Here is a 24875-nt window from a genome sequence, read left to right as displayed (position 1 = left end):
CCTGTGGCAGAAACATGAGGGCGTAAACTCCCTGATACCTGATACTGATTTGATGACAGAGCTGGTCCATAAAGAAAACACAAATATAACTGATCTTTAATAGACCTCACAGAGAGCTGGGAAACCTCTGACGTGGACACAGTGGATTCCATGAAAAGATATGTCAATCCCTTACCATGAAATGTCTCACCTTTAGGGGTTCATAAGCAGCAAATGTGGCACTGCTCTCCAAGTACTCCTCAGACTCAGTCACACTCACTGTTACCAGGGTATGGCCTAGAGACTTGGCTGCTATATGTATACTAGAACAGTGTGTTGGCCCAGGTCTTTGAATACCTGCAAATCAAAAAAAAAAAAAGACTTCATTAGGATAACAAGCAGTCAGTTCTCAAAGGGATCAGTCTACAGAAATATAAGAATTTTAATACATTAAAAAACATTTTGGGGCGCCTGGGTGGCTCAGTCATTAAGTGTCTGCCTTTGGCTCAGGTCATGATCCTAGGGTCCTGGGATCCAGCCCCACACTGGGCTGCCTGCTTGGCCGCGGGAAGCCTGCTTTTCCATCTCCCACTTCCCCTGCTTGTGTTCCCTCTCTTGCCGTGTATCTCCCTGTCAAATAAATAAATAAATAAATAAAATCTTAAAAAAGAGGGGCTCCTGAGTGGCTCAGTGGGTTAAAGCCTCTGCCTTCGGCTCAGGTCATGATCCCAGGGTCCTGGGATCAAGCCCCGCATCACGCGCTCTGCTCGGCGGGGAGCCTGCTTCCTCCTCTCTCTCTGCCTGCTTATGAACTGTCAATCAAATAAATAAATAAAATCTTAAAAAAAAATCTTAAAAAAGAAAATCTTGATCTCGCACACTAACTACTAGGCTCCCGTTGTTTATGTCAAATTGATATAAAAACCTGTTCCTTCTATTAACAGATATATACCGTGTACGACACAATTTCATGTTCAGTGAAGATACAAATATGAGCAAAGATCCTAACTTCGAGGCATCTATAGTTCGGAAGGGGCGACTGAACATTTACATAAATTAAGGGATTAGTAAAACATGAGCAGTATAGAGATCTAGAAAACAGAATGATCACTTCTAGTCGGGGAGCAAGGAAGATGTAGATCTAGAGAAGACAGTATGTCAGACTGATGACTGAGCAAAGACAGAAATATAAACACGATACATGTGAGTATATGAAGGACTACACGGGAAATTTTAACTTAAATAGTTTAGCTGGAGCCATATATGAAGGAAGTCAAAGTATGAAGTAGTACTTTAAAAAAAATTTTTTAAATTTATTTTTTATTTATTTTCAGCATAACAGTATTCCTTATTTTTTCACCACACCCAGTGCTCCATGCAATCCGTGCCCTCTCTAGTACCCACCACCTTGTACCCCGACCTCCCACCTCCCCACCACTTCAAACCCCTCAGATTGTTTCTCAGAGTCCATAGTCTCCCATGGTTCACCTCCCCTTCCAATTTCCCCCAACTCCCTTCTCCTCTCCATCTCCCCATGTCCTCCATGCTATTTGTTATGCTCCACAAATAAGTGAAACCATATGATAACTGACTCTCTCTGCTTGACTGATTTCACTCAGCATCATCTCTTCCAGTCCCGTCCGTGTTGCTACAAAAGTTGGGTATTCATCCTTTCTGATAGAGGCATCATACTCCATCGTGTATATGGACCACATCTTCCTTATCCATTCGTCCGTTGAAGGGCATCTTGGTTCTTTCCACAGTTTGATGACCGTGGCCATTTTGCTATGAACATTGGGGTGCAGATGGCCCTTCTTTTCACTACATCTGTATGTCTGGGGTAAATACCCAGGAGTGCAATGGCAGGGTCATAGGGAAGCTCTATTTTTAATTTTTTGAGGAATCTCCACAATGTTCTCCAAAGTGGCTGCACCAACTTGCATTCCCACCAACAGTGGAAGAGGATTCCCCTTTCTCCACATCCTCTCCAACACATGTTGTTTCCTGTCTTGCTAATTTTGGCCATTCTAACTGGCATAAGGTGGTATCTCAATGTGGTTTTAATTTGAATCTCCCTGAGGGCTAGTGATGATGAACATTTTTTCATGTGTCTGATAGCCCTTTGTATGTCTTCATTGGAGAAGTGTCTGTTCATATCTTCTGCCCATTTTTTGATATGATTGTCTGTTTTGTGTGTGTTGAGTTTGAGGAGTTCAGTATAGATCCTGGATATCAACCTTTTGTCTGTACTGCCATTTGCAAATATCTTCTCCCATTCCGTGGGTTGCCTCTTTGTTTTTTTGACTGTTTCCTTTGCTGTGCAGAAGCTTTTGAATTTGAGGAAGTCCCAAAAGTTCATTTTCGCTTTTGTTTCTTTTGCCTTAATTTATTAATTAATTAATTTATTTGACAGAGAGAGATCACAAGTAGGCAGAGAGGCAGGCAGAGAGAGAGGAGGAAGCAGGCTCCCTGCTGAGCAGAGAGCCCGATGCGGGGCTCAATCCCCGGACCCTGAGATCATGACCTGAGCTGAAGGCAGAGGCTTAACCCACTGAGCAACCCAGGTGCCCCTAAAGTAGTATTTTTTTTATGAAACGTAAATTGCGTTATCTTGTAGATACCTTGAACATTAAACTAAAAGGATTTCAGCTCTATTCCACTGGCAATGGAAAAACCTCTCACATTTTTTGAGCCAAAATGTAATACTGAAAGTGAGCTTCAGGGATCCTGGGTAGCTCAGTGGTGAAGTGTATGGGATCACGTCCTGCATCAGGCTCCTTGCTCAGTAGGGAACTTGCTTCTCGCCTGCCACACTCCCGCTTGTGCTCTCTCTCTGTCAAATAAATAAACAAAACCTTTTCTTTTAAGATTTTATTTATTTGACACAGAGAGAGACAGAGAGAGAGAGAGTGTACAAGCAGGGGTAGAGGGAGAGGGAGAAGCAGGCTTCCTGCCAAGCAGAGAGCCCAATGCAGGGCTTGATCCCAGGATGCCAATATCATGACCCGAGCCAAACACAGAGGCTTAACCCACTGAGGCACCCAGGTGCCCCATCAACTGGTGGGCTTTTGTTTCTAAATTACATTATAATGAGGCAGTAGACAGAATTTTAAAAAGCACTGTAAAGAAAGGTAATGTGTGAATTTAGACTATAAGTTGTACTTTCTGAATCGATGATTGGTTCTCTCATTCAATGACGAGGAAAGGAGAAAATAAAAGGCTGACTCTTACCTTCCTTGAAAAGAGTAAAGACTCCTTGCTTATCCATGTTCAGATCCAACAATAAATGAGAGCAGTCTGTGAACACAATGACGTCTTTGTGCTCCTTATTTACATGGTACATTGCAATGGGGATTTCTATAATCTGGCCGATCTCCACATCAGCATGAAACGGTAACAGCTCCATTTTGTTCAGTTTTAGGACATATATCTGGAGAGAAAAGAAATTAATCTTTCAAGAAAGTTATGTTTGGGGTGCCTGGGTGGCTCAGTTAGTTGAGTGTCTGCCTTTGGCTCAGGTCATGATCCCAGAGTCCCGTGCTGGGCTCCCACTCAGTGAAGAGCCTGCTTCTCCCTCTGCCTCTGCCTGCCTCTCCCCCTTGCTTGTGTTCTCGAACAAATAAATGAATAAAATCTTAAGTTGTCAGATGGAAAAAATAATTAGATACTTTCTAAACACAAGTTTTATCATATTATTAACCTGAAAAACCTGTGTTGCCTCCCCCACTGTCTACAGTAGGGGATCAGCAAATGTTTTATGGAAAAGGCTAGATAGCAGATATTTTAGGCTTTGGGGACCACATGGTTTCTGTGGCAACCCCCCACTGTGTAATTGTGTCTCGAAAGTGACCAGAGACCATATATAAATGAATGAAGTCAGTTGTGTTCTGATAAAACTTTATTAAAAAATTAGCAGTTTCGGGCGCCTGGGTGGCTCAGTGGGTTAAGCCGCTGCCTTCGGCTCAGGTCATGATCTCAGGGTCCTGGGATCGAGTTCTGCATGGGGCTCTCTGCTCAGTAGGAAGTCTGCTTCTCTCTCTCTCTCTCTCTGCTGCCTCTCCATCTACTTGTGATCTCTCTTTGTCAAATAAATAAATAAAATCTTAAAAAAAAAAATTAGCAGTTTGACGTTGACCATTAGGTCTTAGTTTTGTTCTGTCCTTCAAAGTCGTGTTCAAGTTCTCATCTCTTCATAATAGTCTCTGACTAGTCATATCTACAATGATATTTATTTTATAAACTAATAGTACTTTTATTATACAATTTAATTAGCTCTCAATCATATACTGCTTTAAAATAACTCATATCATTTCCTTAAAGTGTTATTTAACTTCATGTGACTAGATCCTCCTATTAGAATTTAGATTCTTTAGGGGCGCCTGGGTGGCTCAATCGTTAGGCGTCTGCCTTCCACTCGAGTCATGATCCCAGGGTCCTAGGATGGAGCCCTACATCGGGCTCTCCGCTCGGCGAGAAGCCTGCTTCTCCTTCTCCCTCTCCCCCCTGCTTCTGTTCCCTCTCCTGCTGTGTCTCTCTCTGTCAAATAAATAAATAAAATCTTAAAAAAAATAATTTAGATTCTTTAAAGTAGACATGTATGTTATGTTTGTTTAAATGTCTTACGATACCCGGCACGGTGGGATACGTCTTAAGGGTACTCAGTACATGTTCACTGAACAAAACACGAAGTTTTTCAGGGAACAACAACATACATCAACATATATTAGAAGTGGGGAAAAAACAGTAATGTGGTTGTATAATACACTGAAAAGTGTTTTCAATCTTTTAGAAACAAGATTGGCAAGCAAATATGAGACCAGAAATAATGTTACTATGAAGGTCATATATATATAATAATGACAAAACACAGTAACAAAAATAGATAATATTAAGTATTGAATATATTCCAAGCAATGAGGTAAAACATTATCTCATTTTCTTCTGACAATAACACTTTGAAGTAGATACTATCATTATTCCCATTTTAGAGACAAGGAAACAAAAACACCCATTCAGAAACTTGCTATTAAGTGAAGCAGGATTCAACCCAGGTCCAGAAATATTTAAGTTGTACTTCCAGAATTAATTTAAGTATCATTTTCAAATACCCAATTTGGACTAGAAAGACTTTTAAACATGTTCTGTACTTAAATTAAGACAGCAGCGTCTCAGGGTATGATAATAAGGCTCTTTGGAGAGTTGTTTACCTTAATTTCTCCATATCGAAAGGGATTTTGTACATCTCGGGCCAAAACAGTACTGTTCCCTCTGACCTGACCTGCAGTCACCACTCCTTTAGTGGTCACCATGGCTACCGTCTCATTGGAAGAGATCCAAGTGAAGCTGCCACTGCCACCCTCTACCTGTGAAAAAATATAACTTTATGTTTAACTGCCAAAGGAGGAAAATGGAATTTAGGTAAAGATGTAAAATCTGGTGAAATAAGAAGTCAGAAATAAATAGGGCGCCTGGGTGCCTCAGTCAGTTAAGTGTCTGCCTTCGGCTCAGGTCATGATCCCAAGGTCCTGAAATTGAGCCCCACATTGGGCTCCCTGCCCAGCAGGGAGTCAGCTTCTCCCTCTCTCAGCTCATGGTCTGTCTCTCTCAAATAAATAAATAAAATCTTAAAAATAAATAATAACAATAAAAATATATAACAAATGATTTATGGACATATCAAGAGGCTGTGCTGCTGGGGCATCTGGTCGGCTCAGTCGGAAGAGCCTGTGACTCTTCATCTCAGGGTCATGAGTTTGAGCCCCACGTGGGGTGTACAGATTACTTAAATAAATAAAACTTCAAGAAAAAAAAGAAGGTAGGGGCGCCTGGGTGGCTCAGTGGGTTAAGCCGCTGCCTTCGTTCGGTTCAGGTCATGATCCCAGGGTTCTAGGATCAAACCCCGCATGGGGGGTGGGGGGAGTCCTTGCTCAGCAGGGAGCCTGCTTCCCCCTCTCTCTCTGCCTGCCTCTCTGCCTACTTGTGATCTCTGTCTGTCAAATAATTAAGTAAATCTTTTTTTAAAAAAGAAGCTGGGCGCCTGGGTGGCTCAATCATTGAGCGTCTGCCTTCGGCAGGTCAGGGTCCTGTGGTCCTGGGGTCCTGGGATCAAGGCCTGCATTGGGCTCCCTGCTTGGCCAGAGGCTTGCTTCTCCCTCTCCCACTTGCCCTGCTTGTGTTCCCTCTGTCTCTGTGTCTCTCTCTGCCAAATAAATAAATAAATAATCTTTAAAGGAAAAAAAAAAAAAGCTGTGATGCTATAGTAAAGTAGCTAAATGAGTAAGAGAAACTAAAAGGACGCTATGTAATTGGAAGTATCACAAAATGTTAAAAAGAGCACAGGGGAGCTTGACAAAAACCTTACAAAAGTCCCAAGTAAAGGATACAGGGAAGAGAGACAAAAAGTACAGCAAGTCTTATTACGGCAGCATTCAAGAACATGACTTTGTTATCACCAGGAACTGAATTATATTATTAGGATCAGGGAGAAATAAAAATTAACATTAACCAAACTTCAATAAACTAAATTAACAGAGAAACTGACTTATCTCTTTGTAAATTCTCATATAATAGGACACCATACCTGCACTTTATACCGATATAATATTCCCATAGGATGATGAGGAAATGCCAGAAAGTCGGGTGTAAGCTTGATGGGAAAATATATATTCACTTCTTGCTGATGTATGATTGGAAATTTTATAGGCTGAATATTTTTATTCTATAAGAATGGGGAAAAAAAGGAACAAAATAGATTTTATAAGGACTGTTATTATAACCCATTCATATTCAAAGCATCAGCAAATGGTGTGCTAATGAATTACTCAACCAGTTTCCTTCTATAAACGAAGTAAGTAAACGGTGCTATCGTGAGGAGTGCCCAGGTGGCTCAGTCAGTTACGTGTCTGACTCTTTGTTTCAGCTCAGGTCATGATTTCAGGGTTGTATGACTGAGCCCCACGTCAGGCCCCATGTTCAGTGGGGAGTCTGCTTAAGTATTCACCCTCTCCTTCTGTCCCGCCCCCACTCACAACTCTCTCTCAAATGAATACATAACATCTTAAAAAAAAACACTATGTGATTGTTTCAATAGACGCAGAAAAAGCATGTGAGAAGTACAACATCCACTCATGATAAAAACCCTCAACAAAGTGGGTTTAGAGGGAATATACCTCAACATAATAAAGGTTGTTTATGAAAAACCCACAGCTAACATCATCTTTAGTGGGGGAAAACAGAACTTTTCCCCTAAGGTCAGGAACAAGACCAGGATGTCTACGCTCACCGCTTTTTTTTTTTTTTTTAAAGGTTTTATTTGTCTGAGAGAGAGAGAGAACACAAGCAAGAGATCATCATCAGGGGAAATGGCAGAGGGAGAAGGAGAAGCTGGTTCTCAGCTGAGCAAGGAGCCCAATACAGGGCTCAATCCCAGGACCCTAGGATCATGATCTGAGCCAAAGCAGACACTTAACCATCTGAGCTACCCCTCTCACCACTTTTATTCAACGCAGTACTAGTAGTAGTACCACAGTAATCAGACGACAACAACAACAACAAAAATGCATCAGGGGTGGGGTGCCTGGGCGGCTCAGTGGGTTAAAGCCTCTGCCTTTGGCTCAGGTCATGATCTTGGGGTCCTGGGATCGAGCCCCGCATCCGGCTCTCTGCTAAGTGGGGAGCCTGCTTCCCCCTCTCTCTCTGCCTGCTTCTCTGCCTGCTTGTGATCTCTCTCTCTCTGTCAAATAAATAAATAAAATATTTTTTTTTAAAATTGGTAAGGAAGAAGTAAAACTTCCACTATTTGCAGATGACATGATACTATATACAGAAAACTCAAAAAGATTCCACAAAAAAACTGCCAGAATTAATGAATGAATTCAGTAAAGTTGCAGAATACAAAATCAACGTATAGAGATCTGTTCATTTCTCGGGGCTCCTGGGTGACTCAGTTGGTTAAGCATCTGCCTTCAGGTCAGGTCATGATCCCATGGTCCTGGGATTGAGCCCCACGCTGGGGTCCCTGCTCAGCAGGAAATGTGCTGCTCTCTCTGCCCCTCAGCCTGCTCAATGTTCTCTCTCACTCTGTCTCTCAAATAAATAAAATCTTAAAAAAAAAAAAAAAAAAGACACTGTGGGGTTACTAAGAAATGGGTCTGAGAGACGCTGAGACTGACACGGCGTTCAGTACTGTACTAAATGTAGCAGGTGGCGGGAACGAAGAGCCAAGGACCGCCCCCGGGTCTATCTTAAACCGCCAGATGAAAAGACCCACGGAGAAAAAGGAAGTCTAGGAAATTGCAGGCTATTAAAAACCAGAAACTTGGGATGCCTGGGGGGCTCAATCTTCTAACTATCTGCCTGTGGCTCAGGTCCTGATCCCAGGGTCCTGGGATCGAGTCCGGCATCAGGCTCCTTGTTCGGTGGAGAGCCTGCTTCTCCCTCTGCCTGCCACTCCCCCTGCTTGTGCTCTCTCTTTCTCACACAAATAAAAAAACAAAACAAAACCAGAAATTCATGCATTTTAGAAACAGTAGAAACAGATTCATACTTTATCCTTTTACCCAGTAATTCCATTTTTGGCATTATGCCATATGAAAATTAACCAAAAGAAAAAAATTACACATGGGCGCCTGGGTGGCTCAGTGGGTTAAGCCGCTGCCTTCGGCTCAGGTCATGATCTCGGGGTCCTGGGATCGAGTCCCGCATCGGGCTCTCTGCTCAGCAGGGAGCCTGCTTCCTCCTCTCTCTCTGCCTGCCTCTCTGCCTACTTGTGATCTCTCTCTGTCAAATAAATAAATAAATAAATCTTTAAAAAAAAATAAAAAAAAAATTACACAAAGAAACTCAGTTATGGCATTTACAAGAGTGAAACAATGGAAGCATAGAAAGTTCAGTGTTGGTGGCGCGGCTAAATAAACTGACGTATTAACCCTTTGGATCTTCAGACTAAAAGTACTCTACGTAAGCCTGACAACACATGGAAACGCACACATGAAATAATTTTTTAAAGAACCTCAAATGGTATGTCCACCAACGAGCACAGATGCAGTCGTGAGCACTAACAAAGACGGCAACAGAGACTCTGCACGGGTACGAGCGACCGAGGGTACTGGTCGTCAGTTCCTCTTCAAGTTTATGAAAGGCGGGTGCGACAGACCGTGTGTCTCCCTGTACATCAGTAAGTCAGCTGAGCCTCACCAGTACTGGGGGCTTCAAAGACTGTCCTTGTAATTCCTACCTGGTAGACGACAGAAGTCAGGGATGCATTTATCACCACGACACCACTTTTCAAGGCTTTGACTACGTGGTAAGACCCATTCACAGTAGTGAGCTGCTCCTCAAAGTACTCCCTTCGGAACTGGTACATGATCCTGAGATTCTGTGAATCAGCCCAATAGGGACACAAAACTGAGATGTTTGCTTTTTCCCGATGGCCAGCTTAATCCCAAAGCATAAAAAAATTAAAAGTGTAGCTATGCTCTCTGGGGACAAATAAAAACAAAACTTTCACTCTCCTCATGGAAATGCTAAGTTGGAAAGAGGTAATTTTAAAATGGTATTTGAACGATCCATTAATGGCAAGTGATCAGAAATAGAGTCAAAGTTTATATATATTTTGGTGTAATTTTTGCCATTCCATAAGTTAACATCTTTTCAGGGAAAAAAACCCCAAAGGGCACTGGAGTGTAAGTGCGGTACTGTCCTCTGGGACTCCACGGTTCCTTGCACCACTGCCAAACAGAAATGACCAACTCCGAGGGAGTCCTAGAATGAGATACCCTCCAAAACGTTCTGGCCTTCCCTTCAACTCTTTCCTAGAATTCTGACTGAATTATGTATTTTACTTTCAGTTTAGCTTTCCTAAAGGACAGAACTATTTAATAATCCTAATAAAGTAGTAACTTTATTTTTTTTTAATTTTTTGTAACTTTAAAAGTAAAGCCTAGAAGCAAAAAAAAGAAAGCCTTCCTAGCCAGAAAGGTGGCCCACTCAAGAAGTTATCTATACATGGGGCTGGAAAAACACAAGAGACACTCACATCTGAAATATAGACCTTTGTACTGCTTTTATCAAACACTTCTACTGTAATGACATACACTTGTCCCACCTCTAGACTCCACCGGTCTCCAGGCTGAACTGTGAAACCTGTATATAAATCAAGCAACAAAAGTATCAGAAGCGGCAGTTGCATGGCATAATGGTGAGCACTGGACTCTGACTCCAGAGATCCGAGTTCAAGTCTGGATGGAACCTCGCCCTTTGGGCCAAGCCGCCGCCACCTTTGGGGCACCTGGGAGGCTCAGATGGTTAAGTGTCTGCCTTCGGCTCAGGTCACGATCCCAGGGCACTGGGATCAAATCCCGCATCAGGCTTCCTGCTCCTTGGGGAGCCTGCTTCTCCCTCTGCCTGTCTCATGAAAAACATCAGAAGAGAACGTTCATTTTCTACAATGAATTAAAAAATACAGGGGCACCTGGGAGGCTCAGTGGGTTAAGCCTCCGCCTTTAGCTCAGGTCATGATCTCAGGGTCCTGGGATTGAGCCCCACATCAGGCTCTCTACTTGGAGGGAAGCCTGCTTCCCCACTCTCTCTGCCTGCCTCTCTACCTACTTATGATCCCCTCTCTCTGTGTCAAATAAATAAACAAAATCTTTTTAAAAAATACAAACTTACAAAAACTATTTAGTGAGTAAAACTCGCTAATAGATGGAGATGATGGGGCGCCTGGGTGGCTCAGTGCGTTAAGCCTCTGACCTTGGCTTAGGTCATGATCCCAGGGTCCTGGGATCGAGCCCCACATCAGGCTCTCTGCTCAGCGGGGAGCCTGCTTCCTCCTCTCTCTCTCTACTTGTGATCTCTGTCTGTCAAATAAATAACTAAAATATTTTTAAAAAAATAGATGGAGATTATTTCTAAGCTTGATCATTTAGCTCCCTCCATCAAACTGAATAATTTGGAATTCTAAAGATCCTGGCTTAATTAAGTTAATCTCAAGTATAAAGAAACACTCTCACTCACATCTGTTTACAAAACAAATCACAGTTTTGCTCATTCATACTGTGTCAGGCAAGATTTCAGCTTCTTTCAGTCAGACCAGTTTGATATGACCTAAGGACATCAGTGTTCTTTTTTCTCTGTATGAAGTCTCTCTTTCTAACCCAATATTGCACCCAATACTGTCTTCACATTTTTTCCACAATGTTTCAAGATGCTTCACTCTTGCAGGCAGCATGGAGCCATAACAATGTGAGGAAACATGTCAAAGGAAAGTTAAATTTGAAGGCTCAAGAAGGTCTACGGCCATACCACCCTGAACGCGCCCAATCTCGTCTGAAGGCTCAAGAAGTACTCTAGTATCTAATGCACTCATTTTAATGAAATAGCCAAAGCTATTCAGCTTTCTGAAAATCATTATCTAAAAATACCTAAAACTCCAGGGACACCTAGGTGGCTTTGTCATCTGGGTGACTGATTCTTGCTTTCAGCTCAAGTCGTGACCTCAGGCTTGTGAGATGGAGCCCTGAGTTGGACTCTGAGCTGTGCACGGAGCCACTTACGATTCCTCCTTCCCTCTCCACCGGCCCTTCTTTCCCCAGACCTTTCGCTAAAAATAAATAAATAAATAAATAAATACCTAAAAATCCAGGCTCCACAACATATACGGTGCAATTTGGGAGTCCAGACACAGATCGCATATGGACATCTTAATTTTTGCTTAAGGAAATCATATGAATCAGAATTGGGTGAAAAGCCAAATGTGAGCTACTGAAGAAAAAGATAATAAATGCACAAACAGAAACAAACAAATATCCTATCTTTTATTATCCTTTGGAAAGCAAAACAATGAGTACATTTCTGAGAAAAGTCTGAGGAACTCAGTCATAATAGGAATCAGGTATTCTTGAATTTCAAATTTAAGGAAGATGAAATGATACAAAAAGATAACTCTCCATGCTTTTAGTATTCATTTAGCTGCAGAACTCTTTCTCCAAGTAAATTCTTTTTTTTAAAGACTTTTATTTATTTATTTGACAGAGAGAGATCACAAGTAGGCAGAGAGAGAGGAGGAAGCAGGCACCCCACTGAGCAGAGAGCCCGATGCGGGACTCGATCCCAGGACCCTGAGATCATGACCTGAGCCAAGGTCAGAGGCTTTAACCCACTGAGCCACCCAGGCGCCCCTTCAAGTAAATTCTTACTTGAGGGCCCATTATGGAAAGCAGGACAAAGTGGCATCACTCTGGCTGTTGAAGTGGACAGTGGTGATGCCGGGGAGGGAGGGAAGGGACTTGCCCCCAGCCCAGCAGTCTGCCTCAGGCTCTGCAGACAGTTTTAAAAAGTTACTAGTTGGGGCGCCTGGGTGGCTCAGTGGGTTAAGCCACTGCCTTCGGCTCAGGTCATGATCTCAGGGTCCTGGGATCGAGCCCCGCATCGGGCTCTCTGCTCAGCGGAGACCCTGCTTCCTCCTCTCTCTCTGCCTGCCTCTCTGCCTGCTTGTGATCTCTCTCTGTCAAAAAATAAATAAAATCTTTAAAAAAAAAAAAAAAGTTACTAGTTGATTGTCCGTTGTCTACGGTAAATCTTTATTACCAAATGTTTTCTCTTTGTCATGAAAGATACTGCTAGTCACTTAGACACCATATTACCCACTACCCCTTTAGTTAATTTCTAGCAAAAATACAAATTTATTCTGTTATTGTTCTATACAGAATCAGGAATATACTTCCTGGAATACTTCCAGGAATATACTTCCCTCTCTAAAATATACTACACCCAGGGGCGCCTGGGTGGCTCAGTGGGTTAAGCCTCTGCTTTCGGCTCGGGTCATGATCCCAGGGTTCTGGGATCGAGCCCCGCATCGGGCTCTTTGTTCAGCAGGAGCCTGCTTTCCTTCCTCTCTCTCTGCCTGCCTCTCTGCCTACTTGTTATCTCCGTCTGTCAAGTGAATAAAAAAAAAAAAAAAAATTTTAAAATATACTACACCCAAAAGCTAAGAAAAAACATAAAACTGAGATAACTGAACAGAAAACACTCAATCATTCTAAGTACACTAATTTAGGAAGTGTAGTAATTCAGCCATGCACTAGATTACAATTTATCACTACTGTAACCCATTGTGATAATGGAAGTAAAGTAATATTTAATCCACTTGAGGGATCGAACTTTTAAAACTGCCTCAAAATTCCAAATGAACTATTGATATACAAACAATTGACATGTCAATTAAAGATTACTTTTATCTAGTCATTAAAACAAATCTTTTAGAGACTGTACAGGCACCTCTGTGGCAATCTAGGTTTGGTTCTGATATGTACTCTAATCTAACATTCATAAAATGTAAGAGCTAGAAGGAAATTCAAAGACACAACATTCCCTCCACTTTTACAGACCAGGAAACAGATTGGGACGGATCGCTACACTAATCCTTCCCCCTTTGTCAGAATAAAAGACCTCCCACCCAACCCTTCCATGTGTTCTGGAACTCCTTTCCTGACCCCTCAGAAACCTGCTCTGACATGCACGGACCCTCCTTTCTCCCACATCTGTGCGATCTTTCTGTTTACCTTGCAGACATGTTCAAGTTTCTCTTGTATCATAAAAGTTCTCAGGTCTCGGGGCACCTGGGTGGCTCAGTAGGTTAAGTGTCCAACTTGATTTCGGCTCAGGTCATGATTTCAGGGTCATGAGACTGAGCCCTGCTGTGCGGGCTCCGTACGTAGCACAGTGTCTGCTTAAGACTCTCTCCCTCTGTCCCTCCCCCACCCAGCTCATTCTCTCCCTCAAATAAATAAATAAAATCTTTAAAAAAAAAGAATTCCTCTTTTTCCACATGAACCTTAAAAGCTGGTCTTTGCTCGTCTTCTCATCTTAACTCGATGTACTCTCGGGGACTTTTGTCTACGACAACAGCTTCAACTGTTACCGATCTATAACCTGATCTCTCAAGTACCTATCTTTATTCTGAATCTTGCTCCTCCAGATGCATAATAAATGTGTCTGTTGGGGGTGCCTGGGTGGTTCGGTTAAGTGTCTGCCTTTGGCTCTGGTCATGATTCAGGAATCCTAGGACCGGCACCGCCTTAGGCCCCCTGGTCAGTGGGCAGTCTGCTGCTTCCTCTCCCTATCTCTGTTCCCCCTTCTTCGTGCTCTCTAAGGCACACACTTTCTCTCAAATAAATAAAATAAATAAACAAAATAAAATCTTTTTAAAAAATATAAGTAAAATATCTGCTGGCATTTCTATCCCACAGGTACTTCAGGTTAACTTGTGAAAAAGTGACCTACTTTTCTTTTCCCTTAAACCTGCTGCTTCTCTTGTTCTCTGCCCAGGCTCTACGAACAATACCACCAGCCGCCCTAAGCCAGGTGCTGGAAGAAATTATGATTATCACCATCCATATCCTCAAGAAAGACATATAAATAGATAAGTATACTGCATTTTATTTATTTGACAGAGAGAGAGATCACAAGCAGGCAGAGAGGCAGGCAGAGAGAGGGAGAAGCAGGCTCCCTACTGAGCAGAGAGCCCGATGTCAGGCCTCAATCCCAGGACCCTGAGATCATGACCTGAGCCGAAGTCAGAGGCTTAACCCACTGAGCCACCCAGGCGCCCAAGTATACTGTATTTTAATATCTACTACTTTGGAATAAATAACAATATGACCTGAGAATATTGGGGCGGGGGGTAAGGTCATATAAGTCTGCCTGGGGTATTCAGGGAAGCACCTGACACACAGCTGGGGCTCTAATATTGAATGACTTAGTCAGTTTTGTAAGTACTCTTGTATCTGTTGACCAATGTCCTATGCACCTTAAAATGACTAAAAAACAAACAACCCTCCTTAATATGTTTTAGACAAGTAATATAAGGCGCTAATATGATGACACAAGCAATACTGTATTTTCTAGCCTGCTAGGTGCCACATAACCCCCTCGCTCCCCCGTTTCACCACCTTCCCTACTTTGCCCCTCTTCTCGGCACTTCGGCCTCACTGCCATCTTTGCTCATCTTTAACCAAGCCAGGCACGTTCCGCCTCCCCAGCTCGGCAACCGCTGTCTCCTCCTCCCCGAGCTCTCTCGCCCAGGTATCTGCGCAACCCACCGCTGCAGGGCACCTTTCAGAGAAGACTTCCCTACCTACCCGGAGTCAACTAGCAGTCCGCCTCTCCAGCACTCAGAACAATGTTGAACGTATTGTGGGATTCTAATAAATATTTGCTAAATGAATTAATTTCTGTCAGATTCAAATATTCAAAAACAGGACATATTTCAAAATCAAACATTGAGAAATGGAGTCCAAATATTTCAATTTTGTTTAAATCTTCATTCTGGGGGCGCCTGGGTGGCTCAGTCAGTTAAGCTGCTGCCTTCGGCTCAGGTCTTGATCCCAGGGTCCTGGGATCGAGTCCCACATTGGGCTCCTTGCTCAGCGGGGAGCCTGCTTCTCTCTCTGCCTCTGCCTGCAGCTCTGCCTGCTCATGCTCTCTCTCTCTCTCTGACAAATAAATAAATAAATATAATCTTTTAAAAATAAATAAACCTTCGTTCTGTTTTCTTGGACTATAACAGAGCTCTAAATCTCTCTTTGTTCAGTCATTACATAGCAGGTTTAGTGAATTTTTAAAAATTACCCTCAACTCAATTTAACAAATATTAATTAAGCATCTACTGCAGACAATACCACACCATCTTTTCTAAAATATTCATGTGGAAATGAAATTAAACAAAATTCACAGAAGTTTCCTTAAGCTGCTTTTCCCAGTCTAATTATAATTTCATTGAGGTTGCAAATAAGCATCGAAGTCAACAGATGCCATGTTCCAACTATTCTTTTCCTCACCTTCCCTTTGTTAGAAATTCTGACAATAATAATTTATAGTTCTTTGTTAAAAATAAAACCTATACAAAATAAGTTAATCTTAACAAATTATTTTACCAAGGAACATGTCTTGCATGCTCAGGGAAACAGACTGACAGTAAAACTTGAAAAGGATACTTTTATGGACAAAGACAAGGTTAGTTTGGCCCAGTTGAATAGCGGTCACCATAGCTCTTTTCTCATCCAGTAAAGCCACTTTAGAGCTAGTCTTTAGACCAGTTCTTTCCTTAGAAAGAGACCAATTACATGCAACTCTGTCATCTTGCAATTCCAGTGTATAGTGTTCTAGGGGAAATCCCACCTCTGTAAGACATGAAAGATACTTTATAAATGTAACAAGAGCAGCCATTCTAAGAGACAACAACATATTGTTGGATTATAAGAGGCAAATCAGGAAGCAGGCCTAAGTAAGAGTATGATCTGCTTCTACTTTCCTTCCCGCTATGATAAATTTTTACATTAGCCATCGGGGTGGGGGGGGGTGGTTACTATATGAGTTTATCATTGATAATGCTTGCATTCTTAATAACCAGTGAACTGAAAGTATCGAGAAAGATCCCCACTAAGTAAGGAAGGAAAGGACTAAGGCTAATGGAGCCAATGCACACTTTATAAACTCAACGGGACTTCTAAGGTCAACGGGGTGTTAAGTTTTCAGTGAATAAACTGAGTTTCTCAAGAAACAATTTCTACAAATATCATTCAAGTCCCTTCTGGTAAAGTGTCCTCACTTGCCGTACAAAATCTAGTAAATATTTGGCTGTGGTTTTAACAGAGAATTTAGATGCCTATAGGCACCAGGCTAAGCATTAGTCTGTTCAAGACATGGGGACAATCTCTGCACGGCATTATCTCAAATATAGCAATTAAGGAATACTTTATCACAAAATCTAAAAACACAAAGAAGTATTTGTATACATAAGATGGAGTTGCTTTTCGGGGTACCTGGGTGGCTCAATGGGTTAAAGCCTCTGCCTTCTGCTCAGGTCATGATCTCAGGGTCCTGGGATCAAGCCCCGAATCAGGCTGTCTGCTCAGCAGGGAGCCTGCTTCCCCCACAAAACCCCCACCCCGGCCCGCCTGCCTCTCTGCCTACTTTTGATCTCTGTCTGTCAAATAAATAAATAAAATCTTTAAAAAAAAAAAAAAAAGATGGGAGTTGCTTCTCTTATTGTCAGCAGGAAGGAGCTGGGAAATGTTCATCTTAGGAAAAGATAAATCACCTTACCTGTCATTCTTCCCTGCACCATTTTTGCAACTCGGTATTTAATATATGCTCCTACTAAGAGATATATATCATGTGATGGTATAAGAAATATATTCTCCAAAACTAACAGACGTATCAATGCTGCTGCCACTTTCTAAAAGAGGAAGGAAAAAAACGAGTTTTCATAAGCAACGTTTCCCGAAGTTCATCTTTCTTGTTAAAAGTTTACTTCTTGAGGCGCCTGGGTGGCTCAGTGGGTTAAAGCCACTGCCTTCGGCTCAGGTCATGATCTCAGGGTCCTGGGATCGAGTCCCACATCGGGCTCTCTGCTCAGCAGGGAGCCTGCTTCCCTTTCTCTCTCTCTGCCTGCCTCTCTACCTACTCGTGATCTTTGTCAAATAAATAATAAAATCTTTAAAAAATCTTATGTCTCTTTTAAAATTATCTTATAGTGGGGCTCCTGGGTGGTTCAATCAGTTAAGCCTCTGCCTTCAGCTCAGGTCATGGTCTCAGGGTACTGGGACCGAGCCCCGCATCAGGCTCCGTGCTTCCCCCCTCTCTCTGCCTACCTCTCTGCCTGCTTATGATCTCTCTCCTTGTCAAATAAATAAATAAAATCTTTTAAAAAAATAAAATAAAATAAACCATGAATGCAAAGGGAGCTGCTGTTCCCCAAGGATTATGGAAAAATCCTTGAAAAATATAAAATTCTGTACTCAAATTGCTTCACACATGTCTAATTTTTCACTTAACTATAAAATGAAATTAAAAATGAAAACAGGGGGCGCCTGGGTGGCTCACTGGGTTAAAGCCTCTGCCTTCGGCTCAGGTTGTGATCCCAGGGTCCTGGCATCGGGCTCTCTGCTCAGCGGGGAGCCTGCTTCCCTTCCTCTCTCTCTGCCTACTTGAGGTCTCTGTCAAATAAATAAATAAATAATCTTAAAAAAAAAGAAAAAGAAAAAAGAAAGAAAAGAAAAAGAAAGTAGGAATTGCACCGGATGTAAGCATGAGGATACATGTTTCTAAACCATGAGCTCGTGGCCAAAAAAACATCTTGGGCCTACACCAAAGGACGTGTGAACAAACAGTACTTACACATTTTAAGAGAAACACCAGTTGTATGTGTAATTATAATTAGGTAATAACAGGCTTAAAGAAGGTATTTTTTTTTAAATTTTATTTATTTATTTGACAGAGAGAAATCACAAGTAGTCGGAGAGGCAGGCAGAGAGAGAGAGGGAAGCAGGCTCCTTGCCGAGCAGAGAGCCAGATGTGGGGCTCAATCCCAGGACCCTGAGATCATGACCTGAGCCGAAGGCAGCGGCTTAACCCACGGAGCCACCCAGGCGCCCAAGAAGGTATTTTTTATGTCTACCTATTTCAAATGAGTTTTCAATTAAAGACCAACTATTGACCCAAATCATATCAGGTAAAAGGGCTTCCATTATAAATAAATATAAGGAATAATATTTTTCACAGACAAGGCCCTTAAATGAAAGTTTGAAGGTTTGTGGCACAAACTTTTTACCTTATAGAATGGCTCAAAAATTCGAACTTTTACGACAGCAGCACCAGTTCTGATCCCAGACACCAAAACCATATCTCCTTGTTTCTCTGCTTTTTCCATCTCAGCAATATACACGGGGGGAGAATACTCGGCTTCAGAGTATTTCAGAATCCTTAAGAGATAAAATAAAAAGTTTGTTCCTAGCGTAATCAAGTAATGAGTCATCTTCCAAAAGGCCCTAAGAGACTTTAAACATAGTTTCTTCAATGTCTATATATTGTAAAAAGTCCTAAAATTTGTTTTTCATTGGCACTTGAGTGGCTTAGTCAGTTAGTCAGGACCTGACCCTTAGTCAGGTCCTGCAGAGCTCAATCCCGGGACCCTGGGATCACGACCAGTTAAGCAACTGCCTTCAGCTCAGGTTGTGACCCCAGGGTCCTGGGATCCAGTCCCACATCAGGCTCCCTGGTCTGCTTCTCTCTCTCTCTCCCCTTCCTCCTCCCCACTGCTCATGCTCTTACTCTGCCAAGTAAATAAATAAAATCTTTTTTTTTTTTATCTGTTTTCCATAAGGATTAGATAGAACGAAAGTATTTAATGTGCTTCTGGCTAAAGCTATTATGGGACTAAAACTTGGGACTGTCTGAGAGCTATTTCTTAGTACTAAGACAAAATTTCATACTGTCACCCACTCACTGTCCCCCAGCATGTGCAGAGAGCACGAGTAACTAACCTGCCAGAGGATGCACCTGGCTCAAACAATTGTACAGTCCTGAGCTCATGAATTCCTCTGGAGTGGTTCACATTAACCAATCATAAAAGTACCTGCACCCACACCATATGTCATTCTATCGAAGACATTTCCTCCTGGTAAATTTATCTGTTCCAAAACAGTCCAGACAGCAGGATCATCAAAGCCCATACAGACAGCTGCTGTTCAGAGTGTCACCCAAAGGCAGATGTCTCCTTCAAAATGAGATGCTTTATGTTGGTTTCAACGTTACCTAATTTTGCTAGACAATTCTCTTGCTGATCCGTTATCCTGGGCGATGCTCCACTCAAACATCATCCCTGCCAAACTACTAAAAGTATTTCCTATAAAGCAAGCCAAAAGCAGACAGGACAGAATCACATATTCAAAAATATCCATGGATCTTTACCTAGAAAGAGAAACCTAACTAGAAAATTATATTTAGGCCTCCTTCATTAACAAATAGAAGCACTACCATTAGTGAATTTAAAACACATACACCAGGAAGATCCCTACACAAACAATAAAACTACTGTTGCTACACAAACTTTCTGAACGCAGAAAAGACTCAAACTGATTAACTTCTGGCTCTTTAACTCCTTCCTCATAAAGGCCACCACACAGTCCACTTCAGGGATGATAGGCAACCCTAAATCCTGGTCCCTTCAACATAAATTTTTATAAAAACTAGATTCCAGAATACTTCTAATATTTATTTTGAAATTTAAAAAAATATTATTTACAATAGTTTACAAAGAAAGTGGCAATAAATTTAAATTTTTTTTAGATTTTTAATTTTTATTTATTTGACAGACAGAGATCACAAGTAGGCAGAGAAGCAGGCAGAGAGAGAGGGAGAAGCAGGCTCCCCAGTGAGCAGAGAGCCCGATGTGGGGCTTGATCCCAGGACCCTGAAATCATGACCTGAGCCGAAGGCAGAGGCAAATTTAAATGTTTTAGGGGTGCCCGGGTGGCTCAGTGGGTTAAGCCGCTGCCTTCGGCTCAGGTCATGATCCCAAGGTCCTGGGATTAAGCCCCACATTGGGATCCAGATGCACACTGGGCTCCCTGCTCGTCGGGAAGCCTGATTCTCCCTCTCCCACCCGCTGCTAGTGTTCCCCCTCTCGCTATCTCTCTGTCAAATAAATAAAAATCTTAAAAAAAAAAAAAAGAAAATCACAAAACTTTTCATAGGTTTACACATAATTCCCCCGGCCTACAAAAAGTGGACTGATCAAAACAGAGCTAGTAATCAATCGCAAACAAATGTTCTTAATGATGCTGATCTAGGGTTCATCAGCAGAAGCTCAGTGACTGAATCCAGATATTTAAGAAAACATCTGAGATAACCAATAATTAAATATAAGCAGAAAAGTTTTATGAAAGTATGTAGCTAATACATTGAACCATACTCATAATTATCAGTTCCTTGTGTACATGAACCTCATATAAAAAAATAAATACTGGGGTGCCTGGATGGCTCACTGGCTTGGCCCTCCTCTGCCTTCAACTCAGGTCATGATCTCAGGGTCCTGGGATCGAGCCCCGCATCGGGCTCTCTGCTCAGTGGGGAGCCTGCTTCCCCCCCTCTGTCTGCCTCTCTGCCTGCTTGTGATTTCTTTCTCTGTCAAGTAAATAAATAAAATATTTTTAAATAAATAAATAAATACGATTTCTCATCTACTTTTATCTCTGGAGTTGCTTTTTTCCAAGTACTAAACACAAGGAGTATTACTTTATTTGAGGTAATTTTGTTGAGTCATCTGAAGTCCCCTACCTTCAGCATCCAATGCTCTCACCATCAGCTCCAGTGGTGAATCATCTACATAGAGCTCCCGGGTTCGAGATATAATTTCAATTCTGTCTATCACGTCAACCTTAACATCACAGCGCAGTTCATGGTCCGTCACTATGATGAACCCAAAAACTTAGAATTTAGTTTAACAGGTCATGAATCTATTAAATATCTCAAACACACAAATCCTTATTCTATATCATAAAGAAGGTTTTCGCAGTTGCTTTCAACCTGTGGAGGCAAGGAGCATAGTGACAAAACACCGAAGTGTCTGTTTACAAGCAACAACAGACCAGTCGTTCTCAAACCCTGACCTATAATGGTATTTTCATTCATCCATGGAAAAATGAAAGGTAAGAATCTTAACAGAAGAGCAATAAAATTAAATGTCTTCACTTTGAAGGAATATAACTCAGGGGCGCCCGGCGGGCTCAGTCAGTCGGACGTGCAACTCTTGATCTTGGGATTGAGTTTGAGCACCACGTGGGGTACAGAGATTACTTAAAAATGAAATCTAAAAAAAAATAATAACAGGGGCACCTGAGTGGCTCAGTGGGTTAAGCCTCTGCCTTCGGTTTAGGTCATGATCTCAGGGTCCTGGGATCGAGCCCCGCATCGGGCTCTCTGCTCAGCAGGGAGCCTGCTTCCTCCTCTCTCTCTGCCTGACGCTCTGCCTGCTTGTGATCTCTCTGTGTCAAATAAATAAAATCTTAAAAAAAAATAAACAAATACACTTTATTATATCCTGAGCTTTGAAGTATTGAAGTTTTTTCCTTTATGAAATTATGGCATTAGATTTTTTTTTTAAGATTTTATTTATTTATTTGACAGAGAGAGATCACAAGTAGGCAGAGAGGCAGGCAGAGAGAGAGGAAGGGAAGCAGGCCCCCTGCTGAGCAGAGAGCCCGATGCGGGACTCGATCCCAGGACCCTGAGATCATGACCTGAGCCGAAGGCAGTGGCTTAACCCACTGAGCCACCCAGGCGCCCAGTTTTGTACTATCTTTTAACAATATCTCCACCTCTTGTATCTGCCATGTGTTAGAGGATTGCCTACATAGCTGTCTCATTCTGCTGTTATAACTGTATTTTTTACTTTCAGCTTCATGTACAAGAAACAAAAGCAAAGTAACTACCACTACAATACCCCAAATTACCAGTGGACAGCAGTGGTGAACTCTGTCCCTAGCTGTGGATCTGCTTTTATGGAATTCTTAAATCAAAGGAAATGTTAATTAGATATTATAGGCAAGTGCCCCTCAAAAAAGGCCAAGGATGGGGCGCCTGGGTGGCTCAGTGGGTTAAAGCCTCTGCCTTCGGCTCAGGTCATGATCCCAGGGTCCTGAGATTGTGTTCCGTCATCAGGCTCCTGCTCAGCGGGGATCCTGCTTCTCCCTCTCCCACTCCCCCTGCCTGTGTTTCCTCTCTCTCTCTGTCAATTAAATAAATATAATATAATCTTTTTTAAAAATGGATAAAGAAGATGTAGGTATATACATATAATGGAATACTATGCAGCCATCAAAAAACAAAGTCTTGCCATTTGCAAGGACATGGATGGAACTAAAGGGTATTATGCTGAGTGAAGTCAGTCAGTCAGAGAAAGACCACTATCACACAATCTCCCTGATATGAGGAATTTGAGAGGCAGGGCAGGGGGCTGTGGAGGAAAAAAATGAAACAAGATGGGATCAGAATGGAGACAACCCATAAGAAACTTAATCTCACAAAACAAACTGAAGGTTGCTGGGTGGAGGGAGAAGGTGGGGTGGCTGGGCTATGGACTTTGGGGACGGTGTGTGCTATGGTGACGGCTACGGAATGTGAAGACTGATGATTCACAGACCTGTACCCCTAGGGCAAATAATACACTGTATATTAAAAAATACAGGTATGTGTATATATATGGTTAGTATATATACATATACTTCCTAGGGCTGTCTGCTTAGATGGCCTAGGAACAGTGACATTACTGTAGCAACAAGCACACTAGCAGCGTATCTTGGTTTCTCTCTCTCTCTCTCTTTTTTTTTAAGATTTTATTTATTTATTTGAGAGAGAGACAGTGAGAGAGGAAAAACAAGCAGAGGGAGTGGGAGAGGGAGAAGCATGCTTCCCGCTGGGCAGGGAGCCTGATGTGGGGCTCCATCCCAGGACCCCAGGATCATGACCTGAGCCAAATACAGATGCTTAAGGACTAAGCCACCCAGGGGCCCCATAAATAAATAATCCCTTAAAAAAAAAAACCAAAACAAACAAACGAAAAAAAAAAACCTGACCAATACTCTAAAAATGTCAAGGGCACGAAAAGCAAAGAGAAACTCAGAAACTGCCATAGGTCACAGGAGATAAAGGAAACAGGACAATGTAGTTTAGTAATGTGGTGTCCATGGGTCCATAATCAAAGGAGCGAGACTGATACAAAGCGAAGGTCAAGCAAAGCTTTATTTCGTGCCAAGCATCGAGAATCAAACCGACTGGTCAGGGCCGCCTCTTACAGTGAGGGCAACTCTTCCTTGCCTTACCCACTAACTTTTTTTTTTTTAATATGTTTTTTAAGATTTTATTTATTTACTTGACAGACAGATCAGAAGTAGGCAGAGAGGCAGGCAGAGAGAGAGGGGAAAGCAGGCTCTCCACCCAGCAGAGAGCCCGATGCGGGGCTCGATCCCAGGACCCCGAGACCATGACCTGAGCCGAAGGCAGAGGCTTTAACCCACTGAGCCACCCAGGCGACCCCCACTAACTTTTAAAGGGCAAGGGCCATGTGGTTGAGCCTGGCCACACACACAGGTGGCCAATGAGATTGCAACACACAGAGAAAGCTGCACAGTCATGCTAGGTCACACACAAGTGACCAACTGAATTACAATTTACCCTATAGTAGATATTTGAACTAGCCTATCACCTTGATCAGAACTGGTGCTTAAAAGGTGCCCAAAAGGCGGGCCTACACTCCTTGGTAGCTAGGAAGACAGTGTGCTCACCCTACTGATTAGATGTCTCCACCTGGCCTGACCCGCCCTTGTATTTGGGCTTTGTGACCTGGGACTGGTTTCCCAGACTTACTTTTAAGTAAGTCCCCTGGGGCCGGGATCAGTTGAAGTTTTACTGCACAAACAACAAAATCACTGTTTAAACGGATGGAGCTGCTCTCACTAAATAGGCCCTTACAGTGTCTTGAATTAAATCCTAGATCAGAAAAAGGACATTAGTAGAACATTAAAGAGAACTGGGTGGTTCAGCCTGCTAAGCGTCTGCCATTCGTCAGGTCCTGGGATTGAGCCCCACATCCGAGCTCCCCGCTAAGCAGGGAGTCTGCTTCTCCCTCAAACTGCTTGTTCTCTCTCCCTCTCTCTCATAAATAAATAAAACCCTTTAAAAGAAAAAAGAAAGAAAACTGGGTGCAGAGTATACAGGAACTCTTTGTACTATCTTTGTATCGCTTCTGTAAATTTAAAATTATTTTAAAAGAAAAAAATTTTTAATGTACTTGATTAATCTTTTACTTAATATTTCATTGAACAGAATATGAAGTTAAAAGAAATGAAGACTGGGGCGCCTGGGTGGCTCAGTGGGTTAAGCACCTGCCTTCAGCTCAGGTCATGGTCCCAGGGTCCTCAGATAGAGTCCCACATGGGGCTCCCTGCTCAGCAGGGAGCTTCTTTCTCCCTTTGCCTCCTGCTCACCCTGCTTGTGCTCTCTCTCTCTCACTGTCAAATAAATAAAATAAAATAAAATAAAATAAAAAGAAAGAA

The 24875-nt window shown here is 42.3% G+C and overlaps 1 protein-coding gene across 2 annotated transcripts in view; it reads right to left on the bottom strand.

Moving 5' to 3' along the window:
* Positions 1–24875, bottom strand: part of NUP210L (nucleoporin 210 like) — an 84826-nt gene that overhangs the window by 54759 nt on the left and 5192 nt on the right. For both annotated transcript variants that reach the window (XM_059413877.1, XM_059413879.1), the window contains exons 3-14: positions 21100–21231; positions 19576–19666; positions 18593–18743; positions 17086–17218; positions 15975–16160; positions 11612–11680; positions 10016–10122; positions 9215–9355; positions 6560–6697; positions 5187–5342; positions 3211–3409; positions 191–336 (exon numbers count right to left, since the gene is read on the bottom strand). In XM_059413877.1, coding sequence (XP_059269860.1) covers positions 191–336; positions 3211–3409; positions 5187–5342; positions 6560–6697; positions 9215–9355; positions 10016–10122; positions 11612–11680; positions 15975–16160; positions 17086–17218; positions 18593–18743; positions 19576–19666; positions 21100–21231 — 1649 coding nt within the window. The remainder of the gene's footprint in view (positions 1–190; positions 337–3210; positions 3410–5186; positions 5343–6559; positions 6698–9214; positions 9356–10015; positions 10123–11611; positions 11681–15974; positions 16161–17085; positions 17219–18592; positions 18744–19575; positions 19667–21099; positions 21232–24875) is intronic.

This window comes from Mustela nigripes, chromosome 10 (genome assembly GCF_022355385.1).
Source record: "Mustela nigripes isolate SB6536 chromosome 10, MUSNIG.SB6536, whole genome shotgun sequence".
NCBI classification, from domain to species: Eukaryota; Metazoa; Chordata; class Mammalia; order Carnivora; family Mustelidae; genus Mustela; species Mustela nigripes.
This window is presented reverse-complemented; position numbering and strand designations above follow the sequence as displayed.